The sequence below is a fragment of the Diabrotica virgifera genome, chromosome 6 (genome assembly GCF_917563875.1).
Source record: "Diabrotica virgifera virgifera chromosome 6, PGI_DIABVI_V3a".
NCBI classification, from domain to species: domain Eukaryota; kingdom Metazoa; phylum Arthropoda; class Insecta; order Coleoptera; family Chrysomelidae; genus Diabrotica; species Diabrotica virgifera.
In genome coordinates, this window is record NC_065448.1 from 52905134 (window position 1) to 52918620 (window position 13487).

Genomic DNA, 13487 nt, shown 5'->3' on the forward strand with positions numbered 1-13487 from the left:
TTGAAGTTATACTTCTTTACGCGCGATGAGGGTGAATTTTTATATGTTAAAACCAGGCGCATACGCATCACCCAGGCGCATACGCGCATTATAACTTTGTTCTGATTGGATGTTCAAATGACATGTCAAAAATTATCCAATATGGCAGCTGTAGGACAGCTGTGGTTTGGAGGAAAAGGTAAAGGTAAACAAATGTATAATCAGTATAAACAATTGAAAAATATCACAAGTTTAATGACGTTCTGCACCTTCGGCAAAGAATTAAGGATTTGCATGAAATTTTAGTATGTTATAGTTTACTTCAAAAAACTAAGACTTGATTTTTTAAAAAATGTTTTACCGTGCCGTTTAATTACTATTAAGGGTCAAAGTTAAGTTTTAACATGGGCTCTTATGGGAATTCTTAAAAAGTTAATAACTTTTGACCCAAATTTACGATTTTTAATTATTTGTGCTCTAATTAAAGGTATTTTTGTAAGGAATAACATATTAAAAAATGAGGATTGTTTACCGTACCATTATTAAATAAAAGTGAAATTACTGTTTCGAAATTTAACAAAGTTGGTAGTAGTGAGATCAGCTGCACTCATAATTATATCCGAAACGTACTTGTCAATCACATGACCTCGGTGGTCTAGTTGTTGAGCGTTCGGTCAGAGTTCGAAACGTCCCGGGTTCCAATCCTCATTCATTTTTTTTAGTTGTTTTAATAAAAATTTTTTGAAAGTGGTAGATAAGAAAGTTAGTTTAATATTTAAATAGAATACAATTACTTCGTTAAAATTATATAATAGAAGTATAACTTCTTACGTGCGTACAAAGTACACACACATTCTTTTTTTTTCCATAGCACACTACTTTTCATTAACATCGTTTACCGGTGACATTAACAGTTGTTTAAAATTTACACGTTTCTTAAGATATCTCGAGATAGAAAAAAGGTATCGACATGCGGTTTTCGGTATTATGTTGCTAATTTAGTCTAAAATTGTAATACGGGATTAAAAATGCATACTTGTATTTAATATTTTCCAAAGAAAACTAGATTTCTGAAAATTATTAAATAACGCCTCCTAACTTGCATATTACTTATTATGCTATTTCGAAAATAAGACACTTACATTAACGAAAAACAGCTGTTTTCAACAAGACGAAGTATGCAAAATTCGATTTAGCAGAACCGGACTTACCGCAATTTTTTCATAAGGTTCCCACTCACACCCACCTCTTATTTGCAGAGGTAGACTTAAACTTGTAACTCAAATATGCGCAGAATATTATGAAGAATACGATGATTGGATTTCCAGTGCCCTTTCATTAGGTAAATTTTATAAAATTTTGATTTTTAATTTTGGATATTCAATTACGCCCTCTAGCGGTGGACTGACAATTATGAAAATAATTTCCAGGCTTTTCCCGAGGCAACTTTTATTATAAATATTTTTTCCTCAAAGCTGTACTATAAACGGTTCCTGAGATATGGCCGAGAGCCATTCTTATTGGGACACCCGGTACAAATAGTTTCTAAATTTTGTAAACCGACCTTGAATCTTTGTGCTTACACAAAGTTTACACACAAGCATCGGTCTCAAGCCTCGAAGGGGTCTTAAGACTCGACTATTAATACGGAGCTAAACTAAAAGTCAACAATTAGGAATGCACGTCATAGATTTAATGACATCATAACCCACCGGTACAAACTTAACGGCAAACAAATTCAACAAATTTTTCCTCATATATTAGTTTTTTTCGCTACCGTCAAGTTTGACAGAAAAGCGCTACTGCGAAGTAAAAAACATGTACAGTACGTAATTCGTTCAGCTGGACATAGGGAATATACATTGAGAGAATTGTGGCAACTGCGCTTACCTGTGTTAGTTGAAGCTTCTGTTCGAGTATGAGTTTTTGGTGCAATAGAGCTGTTACAAGGAATAGAAAATAGAATGAGTGAGTTTTGATGCCAGGCTGTCCATAGATAAATCAAAAACAAAGTTTATGATTAATGAGTTAATATTTTACTTTAATTTTTAAAATATTTTTTATTTAAAAACTAATTTCAGAACTAAACAGTTTTCCCATTCCCATACGCCAAAAATATTTAGCTAATACATTGTCATATTTTGACGTTTATTTGTGACAATGTATGTATATATGTATCTAAACATATACAATGTATGTTCCCTATTTCCAGCTGAACGATTTACGTACTGTATGAATTTACCACTGCAACTACCAGCTACACTGTTTCTCTTTATCTTTAAGAGTGTGAAACAAAGTAATCTGTAATATAAGTGTCAACGTCGTAATGTTCTATAAAAGCTTATGTAAGATTTTTGTTTGTTTATTTTTTCTTCTTCTTTTATGGTCTTTGGGAGATGTGCCCATTTAATCAGCAACACTTCTTAAAATTAACGCCTAACTAAACCTACCATACAACAAAACTATTACGAACCTAATCGACCAATCAAGAATAGGGAAGGGAAAGTGAAGTTGGTTAAAAAATAAATTATCGTTAAAATATAAACTAAATAAATAAAATATAATTGGAAAACAATAATTTGACATTTTATTTAACCTCCAATATTATGACAGACGTCAGTTATCATTTACAATCTCACCAAATATAATAATGACGTCATATAAACTGGTCACTAATTCTAGCCAATGAAATGCTCGCTGTAATAGGAATGTCATGTCAACAACATCCGATTATTCCCTATTTATATTTTTTCAAATCTAAAATATGTCATCAAGGGAAAATTACGTGCGTTCCTTATTGTTTGACTTTTCCTATATGTCCCTTACAATTACGTTCAAAAAGTTATAAATTCTTTCGTGACACCGTATTCGCTATGACGTAGTTCGAAAGAGAATTGTATTAGTCAGGGAACTTACACTAAGTACGTTATGTTGTTTTTACGAATCTCTATCATTCAAATGTTTTGGTGTTGGTCTTACTCGCCATTGGCTCGAATATTCTTTCGATTATTAAATTCCAGTAAATATTGTTGTAATTTTAGTATATCATTTAATATTTGTTTAATTTATTTTCAGGAATTCTTTCTAAATGTAAAGGATGCGTCGATTTCAATTTGCTTGAAAAACACAACAGTAGATACTTTCACCAAATGGTCTGAGCACGAAAAAACCCTGAGTAACAAGCTTATAGCAGCTAAAACTGCAGTTCATAATGCACTATGTGGTAAGTTTCTTCAATGATTTAATTATTTAAACTATAGGGATGTTAGTGACAAACTGGATGGACCTATGCACAGATCGAAATAAATGGAAAAAGTTTATTTGGTCATTGTTGTCATGATTATTTTATTGTATCATCATCATCATCATCATCATCATCATGATCATCCAGCCTTATACGTCCAAAGTTGAACATAGGCCTACCTTAATGTCTTCCAGTTCTGTTGATCTTGAGCTACCTGTAGTCAGTTCCCAGCCATTCTTTCGACGTCGTCTGTCCATTGTGTAGGTGGTCTATCTCTGCTTCTTGTATCTGCTCGTGGTCTCCACACTGTAGTTTTTTGTTTCCATAACCCGTCATTCATTCTGGTCACGTGGCCCGCTCAGTTACACTTTCCATTCTATGAGCTCTATGACATATGTGACGCCGGTCCTTTCTCGTGTGTAACCCTGCCTCTAAAGGGCCCTGTAAACGATAAACTTTGCGCTTGACAAATTTGTTGTCAAACTTCACGTTCTCATCAAAAACACACAACAACACGCCTCAAACACATCGGCACACTATCAAATATTTAAGAAACACGTGTAATTTGACAAATAATTTGCAGAAACATTCAATTCCACATGTAAAATGACCTCACTTTTCAAGAAACAACTAACCATTTGCATTTGGCTGATCACTAAATCGTGCGAATTTTACCACTCAATGATTATACTTAATAATTATTAATTATAATAAGGACAGAGGGAATAATAATACAAACCTCTTACGTTGGTAAGTGTAACTTGATAAAAATAGATTAGTAAGTGGTTCATTTTGTGGACCACTGTGCAACATGTAACAAAAATTTGGTGGTTCAAATTTCAATCCAGTCTGCCGAAAAGAGTTAAGAGATACTCCAAGTAACGAACGTTTCATTCTTCTTTGGGCTACCCTACACAGAATAACTCAAAGAGTAGTCGAGAGCAGAGGACTATATTGTATAATGGCCAGAATTTTGAGATATTTTATGATCAAAACAACTTACATTTCTCGTTAGTGCTAAATATTTCTTTCTTTTCAGATAATATTGATACAAAATCCGCAATTAATGCTTTAAGGGATATCGTAACAGCAAGTAACATCTATATGAGGGAACGGAAACCTCCGAACGCATTACTTTTACACGACGTAGGACTTTATGTAACAAAAATTTTAAAAATATTTGGTGCGATTAGTGAAAAAGAAGAGATAGGTTTTCCAGCTTCTACCAGTACTTCCAATAATGTAAGTATTCGTTTTTGGATCAAGTAATCCGTAACCTTGTTGACGTAACTACAGTATAATTAATTCCATCCGTTCGAAAGATGGTGTTCTTAATAGAAAGCTAAATCCTAATCCAAACCAGGCTATAATTATTATAGTCCAGGAACCGAAGCTTTTCACCTCGCAATTTTTACGGAATGGATCGATTTGCTTGAAAATTTGAGAATAAGTAGTGGATAGTTCAAGGATCAAAATCTATATGATGCCGAAAGGCGCTTTTACCATGGAGTGGTTGCCACCCCATCTCAGGGGTGGAAATTTTTTATTATATTTTGATGTTCATTTTAAGCAAAATATATTCTATGCATTATATAGATTTTTGAAAAATCTTTTCAGTCTATCAGTTTGAAGCCAAGATGAAGACTCCATTATAGTCTAATTGTATTCTTTTAACATCGACTTATTGTAGCTGAAATGGCTTAATTTTTGTAATGTTAAGGTCATTCGACCTAACTATGTAGCTAGTTCCAACTACTTTGGATCTGAAGTTTCAACCTGATGATGGACTGATTAGTCCGAAAACGTTTGTTTTGTACTAGTGATGTACCCACTTTAATCCAACTTGGATCTTTTTTAGAAAAAATTTAATAAATTTATATACCATCTACCTACAAGAGAAGTTTTACTTCCTTAGTAATTTTTTTATTATGGTATACAGCCAATGAGAGGAATTTTTTCCTTTTTATTCATATTATTCTTATTTTCGACAACTTAATTTAAATGTACTTAACATCGTAGTAAACGAAATCTTTATATAAATATTCTGTTTCAGATTGAATGTGTGATCAGACCTTATTTAAGTATTTTAGCTGAATTTAGAGATAAAATCAGGACAAGTGCAAGAACCTTAAAAGCCACAGATATTCTCAATGAATGCGATAATTTAAGAGACGAAGTTTTACCTAATGTTGGGGTTAGATTAGAAGATAGAGAAGGTAAGTACCTACACCATTGTATTGAATTTTTGTCATATTCATATTGTAGACATATGCATACCTTTATATTTCACAATATCGAAAATTGTTAAGAAAAGTTGTTCGGAATTAAAAACTGTGTTTTGATATGCAATTACATCCTTCTAAAAAAATCACATTTTTCTCAAATTACCGATACAAAATATAAATTTTATTTAAGTATTACAAATATGATAACTCTTTAGTTCCGATATAAAACATGTTATTAAGTTTTCAATGTTCAGAAGATTATTAATGTACTTAATGTCCGACTGGTCTATTATTTGACACATAATGACATTATTTCGAAGTCTATTAAATACGATATAACGCCCAAGGGCGTGTTATTGAAAAATAACGCCCTAGGGCCTATTGAATTTAAAAAACGAGTTAAATACTGTCAAGTTCATAAATAAAACTCTTAAGTAAAACTATGGTTACCACAATTACATTACGACTATTTCTGGTAAATGTACTTAATTGAAAACTAATTAATTCAAAATTCATTCAAATTTTTTGCATATAAAGAATAATTTAGTCGGACATTAAACGTTGAAGGCACCACGGGTATTATAATAATAACGCTTTCGGTCAACGTATATACCTCGGGCTGAAGGCCCTCGGTCTATACACCATTGACCTCAAGCGTTATTATCCTTATAATACCCTTGGTACCTTAATAACTATTTTTGAGAAAAATTTGCTTTTTTTTCAATGATGTAACATATTTATTAGATATAAAAGCAGCCAACATCAGTGTATATAATACCTACTTAGTTTCTTATTTTTCTATAGGTGAGCCAAGCGCGGTAAAACTGGTCGACAAAGAAACTCTGTTGAAAGAAAGGGAAGCGAAGAAAAAGGCAGAACAAGAAAAACTGGCTGAAAAGGAGAGAAAGAAAGCAGAATTAGCAGCTGCCGCAGCAGCGAAAGAATCTCAGAAAAAAATTCCGCCCACTGAAATGTTTAAACATGAAACTGACAAATACTCAAAGTTTGATGAAAATGTAAGTATTAAACTAATAGGAGTAAAAATTAATAACCATTTTCAATTTCGTTGCAACACGAAACCACAACCGCATCATATGCTAGTTTAATCAAAGAGTGCAGCAAGCACCTCTACCGGTTTCGAAACTTATTAGTCTCTCATCAGGAGACACATATGCTGCTCTCTCTGACCCAACCAGGACAAACCCCGGCGTGCAGTTACGGATTGCAACGAACGAAATGGCAGGGATGCCCTAGCGGCAACTGCTACCAAAAAACTAAGTTTTCAATCTAATAACACATAAAACAATACCAAAAATATTACTCCTCATCCCACCAGATTGAAAACAATGGGAACCTTCTCTGGTTACACCTCCGAGGCTTCTAAAATTTGAAAGCCATAACGGATGCTGAGACTAAAGAAGATGAGGGAATTTTACAATTTATCATTCACGTCCCATCAGCGCGGTAAAGTTCCAACGAGAATGGTTCCCTTCGTACTCCAATCAGAGTAAACATGTAAATCAAAAATGAATAACCATTTTCAATTTCTTTGCAACACGAAACTACAGCCGCATCATATTCTAGTTCAATCAGAGAGTGCAGCAAGCACCTCTACCGGTTTCGAGACTTATTAGTCTCTCATCAGGAGGCACATAATATGCTGCTCTCTCTGACAGAAGCAGGACAAACCCCGGCGTGCAGTTACGGTTAGCAACGAACGAAATGGCAGGAATGCCTTAGCGGCAACTGTTAGCAAAAGACTAAGTTTTCAATCTAATAGCACATAAAATAACATTAAAAATATTACTCTACATCCCACCAGATTGAAAACAATGGGAACCTTCTCTGGTACACCTCTGAGGCTTCTAAAATTTGCAAGCCATAACAGATGCTGCGACTAAAGAAGATGAGGGAATTTTACAATATATAATTCACGCCCATTTGGGACGTAGTTTTTTAATAGTTTTGTAATAATTTTTTAGGAGTAGTTTTGTTATTTTCTAATATCCATGATAGTTGTCACTCGAAATTTCTTTGAAATCTTAAATACCCCTATTTTTTCAATTTGCGATAGATGGCGCTGTGATCACAGAAATACAAATACATATTAGAAACCTGCAAACTCATTTTTATGGTACCGAATACAGTTTTTTTACGAATTTTTGCTGAATCCGAATCTGCAATAAAAAAAGATGGGTGCCTATTTAAGATTTCAAAGTTGCCCTCCACCACACCTCCTTCAGGGAATGATGCGGGTGTGGATGTGTTTGGTGTCATTTGTTAGACTTTTGAAAAATATTGAACACGTGTTTTTCATTTTGTCATATCGCCGGTCCGGAGTAAGAATGGCGTAACTGCAAAAAGCCAAATTTCTCAGGAGAGCAAAAAAAAAACGATTTTTAAATATTTAAAATAGGGATTAAATGAGGAGTAATCGTCCTGGAGCATCGGTATGGCGTTTATTCTTAAAATTATGTCTTTTATTTTTATCCCTGTTGATTCGAATTTCATTATCTTAATTTAATCCCCCCCATTTCAACCATTTTTACAGTTACGTCATTCTTCATCTAAAAATTTTTAAATATTTAAAATAGTGATTAAATAACGAGTAACCGCCCGGACAGGGCCGCGCCGTCCATAAGGCCGAGGAGGGGCGATGCCCCCTGCGCCGTATTCGAAAAGGCGGCGATAGGTGCCGAAAAAAATTTGACAATACCGAAATTACCAGAAAGGTCGCCAATATTTTGTAGCTCGCGTTTAGCTCTCTAGTTATCACAAACTGTTTGGTCTCTTTTCTTGTGAATAGATACAATTATACCTACGTTTCAGTGTTCTGGTAGTTTTACCTGCTTCCAAATCAGTGTTACTATCAGTTCTACATGTTTTAAAAGTTCAGAAGGTATGCCATCTGATCCAGGAAGCTTTGTTTTCTTTCAAATTTTTGTATTGCTTTTATAACTTATTTCTCTGTTGGGGTTTATCTTTTTCTCTTTTATCGTCCATGCCTTCGAGCTGTCCATGCTTTCTGCTTCTTGCAACCTCATCTCACTTGTTATATTTAGTTTACCCTCATATGATAAAAAGGTAACATTCATTTATCATTTTTGATAAAATTCGTTATATGACAATGACATTACAAAGATAGCTACAATATTGTCATATTTCGCAACTCACGCTGGCATCATTTCAAGATACCCCCACCATGGTCACGCACGGAGCGAATACCGTATACCGATTTACTAAGTTGCAAAAACCTTCTTACAAAGGGAGAAGGGGCGCCTAAAATTACTTGCCCCGGGGCGCTTGAAAGCCTTGGCGCGGCCCTGCGCCCGGAGCATCGGTATCACATTTATTCTTACAATAATGGATTTTAGTTTCATCCCTATTGGTTCGAATTTCATTATCTTAATTTAATCCCCCCATTTTCAATCCTATCTACAGTTGTGTCATTCTTGATCTAAAAATTTTTCTTTACAAAAAAATTATTTTTAAATATTTAGTATGCCGTTTATTCTTACAGCGATGGCTTTTATTTTCATCCTTTCTTCTTCTTCTTCTTCGTCTAGCCATTCGCGTCCACATCTGAACATAAGCCTCTTCAAGTCTTCCTTTCCATTGTTTTTTGTTGTACGCTACTTGTAGCTAATTTTTTCCGGCAGTTCGTCCCTATTGGTCTGAAATTCATTATCCTAATTTAGTCCCCCCATTTTCAACCCTATTTACAGTTGCGTCAGTATTCATCTGAAACAAGGTCTAAAATGGTGCGTAATTAATAAATAAGGACGCAACTACTCAGTAGTGGCTCAGCACATAGTTACAGTTCTGTTGTTTTTGTATAATCTGTATACAGTATTTTAGAAGCTAATTTCGCAATAAACAGGAACTGACAAAATTTGCAGTTACGTCATTTTTATTCCGGACCGGCGATATTTGGAAGTGTATTTTTCTAGATATTAGACCGTTTCCATAATTTTCCTAGGATATCAGAATAAATCCTTTTTTCCGATTAAAATATTTTTTTGTCAATCTGGTGGTATGGAGACGATATTTATTGTCGTTTTCTGTGCTACTTCGATTGATAACTTACTTTGTTTTTCGGTAGATGGCCCTAGTTCATCCGTGACATTTCTTTCTTCGCAATTCGGAAAGGCCCAAAGTGTGGTACGTGGAAGAATCTGAGAGAGGAGGATATGGGACTACTGATGATGGGGAAACAACCCCCGAAACCGGTAAAGACTCTTCCTGCACTCTCAGATTTTATCATAGTATTATGCAGCTGCTACATTTTCGTGTTGCAAAGAAATTGAGAATGTTTATACATTTTTAAAATATTTTTTGTTTCGATATAAATTTTTTGAAATATTCGACTCTTCGTTTGACACACCCATATATGTTTCTAATCTTCTTCTTTTTGTGTAGATAAGACTCTGTTTGTTTTTCAATGTGCCTCGAGTAAGTTGTACCATCGGTTTCGTGGTCTTCCCATTGATCATTTTCCTATTGGGGAACCGTCTCTCGCTGTCCTGATTATCCTATTTGTTGTCATTCGGCTTATGTGGTCGTTCCATTCTTCTGTTCTATTTCTTATCCAGTCCTTGTTCTCCACCTTGCATCTCTATCATATATCTGTACTTCTAGTTCTGTCCCATAGTGTCTTCCCATCGATTTTTCTAAGGGTTTTCATCTCTGCTGTTTCTAGCAATATTTTTGTTCTGTCTGTGTAAGGTCGTGTTTCTGCTCTGTATGTCATTATTGGTCTGATGACTGTTTTGTAAATTCTGCCTTCCATTTCTTTCCCGATGTATTTATTTCTCTATATCGTCGCTGATTTGCAAAAAGGGGCCAAGTAACCTTTTTTTTTATTTTTTACTAAGTGGAACTTAGCACGTTTTTACACAATAAGTTTAAAAAAATGTTACTCGGCACCAAAAAATTATGAGACTATCTCAAAAACAGTAAGTAATACACTTGGCCCCTTTTTATAGAATAGGTAGAACCTTCGTACCTATTATTTTTGCACATAGCTCCTCTTTTGAATACAATGTCACTTAGCACCTTTTTGCAAATCAGCGACCGACGATATTGTTTCATTCAGGCAACCTACGACTCTATTTGCTCCATTCACTTGATTTTCCACTTTCTGTTTTGAGCTTTCCGTAGCTAGATATTGTGATACATAGATATTTAAACTCCATCACATGCTCTATTATCTGTTTCTCGAGCTCCAATTTAGATCTTGGTAGATTTGCTGTTATAACCGCGCATTTTGTCTTTGAACTTAACATGTTAAATTTTCTGGCGGTAATATTAAATTGGTCCGTAATTTAAATTATCTTCACTTTGAGAGATTAGTATTGCGTCGTCTGCATAGCAGATTATTTTAAGTTGTTTTTCTCCCATTTGATATTCTTTTTTATTTCTTACTTTTTTATTATTTCATCCATAATCAGGTTGAATCAGTGGCGACTCGTATCACTTTAAGTAGGTAGTGCCAGAATTCGGGCAGCTGCCTAAAGTTTTAGTGACTGGTTCACGATATTGTCAAAAAAGGTATAAAATAGAAATTTAAAAAAATAGGTACGGATACTTTTACATTATGTAGGTATATACCATTTCTGGGGTGTCAAGAAATTTAAACATTTAAAATGCATTCAGTGATTGATTTGACATCATGTCCGTCCAACAAGTAAAATTTTCAAAATCTCTCGACTTATCGCCCTTTACACAAATATCGGAAAACTATAACTAACTGAAATTCACCAGCGACGCGACGTCTGTCGTTTCATCGGCAATCACTGCAACACAAAGATCATTTTTAATTTCTTTCCTTATTTCCTCGTGATAAACATCTAAGATGCACTGAAGGAGTTCATTTTGTGTTATTTTGAGGTACATGCTTTTATAGATTTGGAACTTTGAATATGAACCTAGGTCGTTGTCTAATTCGGCTAACATTGAACAGTTCCATAAAGATGCCTCTATTTTCTGAATTTTCCTTTTCGTCGTGATTTCTGAAAACTAACTCGAAAGCTCCACAAAACCATATAGATATAATTTTTAATTTGATTCAAAACATATCGATTCTTTATCCACTTCTTGTTCATTGTGTTTAATTAGACTAACACGATAAGCTGAATTTAACTCGGGTTTTATTAAAAATTAAAACATTTTAAATTACTTAAAAATATAATAGTTTACGAATCACACTCTCGTACCTGTACGAGAATGTTTTTGCATCTACGATCCACTATTCACTATGATCATAGTAAAAAATATTAGATCTTCCTTGTCGAGCCAGGCACGAATAGTCTCATTTAAACGTGTATTAAAAGTGCAATATAGCCCTATCTCTGTCACTTACATAGAATGCCCGTAAAATCTTTCTCTTTTCAGCCGAGCCATTTAGGACGATGGCTCCGAGCCTCTTTTGGCATGATGCGATCATCCCGTCCGCTGTGAGTGGCGACTGTGGCTAGGGTTGTACTACACTGCACAGTTGCCAGATTTTACATAATTTATAAAGAGAAAAGAAATACGCACAAAAAATGAACGGGCATTAAAACGGTTTAAAGATAAGAAAATATGTTTCTGCATGAAAATAAGGTAGTGCCATGGCCTCATGGCACTACCTCACCGGCCGCCACTGGGTTGAATAGAGGACTCAGGGAATCCCCTATCTAATTCTGTATGTCTTATGTTTTTAATGAATGTCACATATCTGTGGTCTACTCTGTGACAACTGAAGATTTTAGAAAAGTAATGATATAAAGAAATTAATTAAAAATGTCAATATTCCTATATTTTAGAATATTCTGTTGAATATCAGAACAGATGGGGTGATTTTCTATTATTCAGCAGTAATACTAAATATTTAGCTTTGTATTTTATGTCGTTATGTTTTGCAAAACATATTTATTTTTATTTATTTATTTAAGGGATTTCCAACGCATGACATCGAAGGCAAAGAAATTAGCAAAGGACAAGTAAAGAAATTGCAAAAGTTGTATCAAGCTCAAGAAAAGAGGTATCAAGAATACCTAGCAACTCAAGGGTAATAATCTTCTCAAAACCAGAACAAAAGATTCGGTCAACTGTGAACTTATTTTTATATAAGACTACAATTTTGCTTGTATCAATCATTAAAGTATTTTGACACTAGCATTATTCTAAGTACATCCTGAAATAACTCCATTCCGAAAGATTGACGCTGATTTATGTTAGAACGGCCGTGTATGAAACGGCTGTCTTGCGGGACACGGTGAAGAATCGTGTGATATGATAGACATTGAGTAGTTTCTACTACAACGGGACGGGGAAGCAACGGGGACGTGCGCCGTCTATTGTTCCACGTCCCGTGTCGTATACGCCGCGTCCTAACATAAATCCGGCTATATTGTGCGATTTAAAGACAAATGTAATTTTTGTACAAAATTTTGTAAATACTTTAATGATTGCACACTAAAATAATATACCGTATTTATTTAATAATTTATATCGTCAGCAGTATTGTACTTTTAGAATTTTGCTACTAAATAATTCTATAAAACGTCAGAATCATTATCATGTTAGATTTCACGGTTTGTTAGTAAATTTTCATTATATTAAGAATTTATATGCATTTTAATTTATTTCAATAAAAAATAACTCATATAAATGATTCGCTTATTTAAATTTATTTATTTTACCTTATGTTTGGAACCTAATTTGGAACAATAGTAAACGAACAATGACATCACTCACAAGAAATAAAATGTAGAATAGAGAAGGCTAGGAGTGCATTCAATAACATGGCTAAACCCTTTAAAAGCCACAACCTTAATCTGGAGATAAAAGTAAGGCTCGTACGATGTTATATCTTCTCAATATTATACTACGGAGTTGAATCTTAACACTCACTGAAGCAATTGAAAAAAAAATTGAAGCCTTCGAGATGTGGCTATACAGGCGAATCCTAAGGATATCATGGACGGACAAGATGACCAACGAGACCGTATTACAAAGAATGGGGAAAGAAATAGAGGTGATGTATACCATTAAAC

At 34.2% G+C, this 13487-nt stretch overlaps 1 protein-coding gene across 1 annotated transcript in view; it reads left to right on the forward strand.

The window, feature by feature from the left end:
- The window catches only part of LOC126886962 (cysteine--tRNA ligase, cytoplasmic), a 44264-nt gene extending 31162 nt beyond the window's left edge, over window positions 1-13102 (forward strand). The window contains exons 8-12 of the mRNA XM_050654161.1: window positions 3055-3202; window positions 4263-4465; window positions 5277-5439; window positions 6253-6464; window positions 12384-13102. Coding sequence (XP_050510118.1) covers window positions 3055-3202; window positions 4263-4465; window positions 5277-5439; window positions 6253-6464; window positions 12384-12503 — 846 coding nt within the window. The 3' untranslated portion in view covers window positions 12504-13102. The remainder of the gene's footprint in view (window positions 1-3054; window positions 3203-4262; window positions 4466-5276; window positions 5440-6252; window positions 6465-12383) is intronic.
- The last annotated feature ends 385 nt before the right edge of the window (window positions 13103-13487 follow it).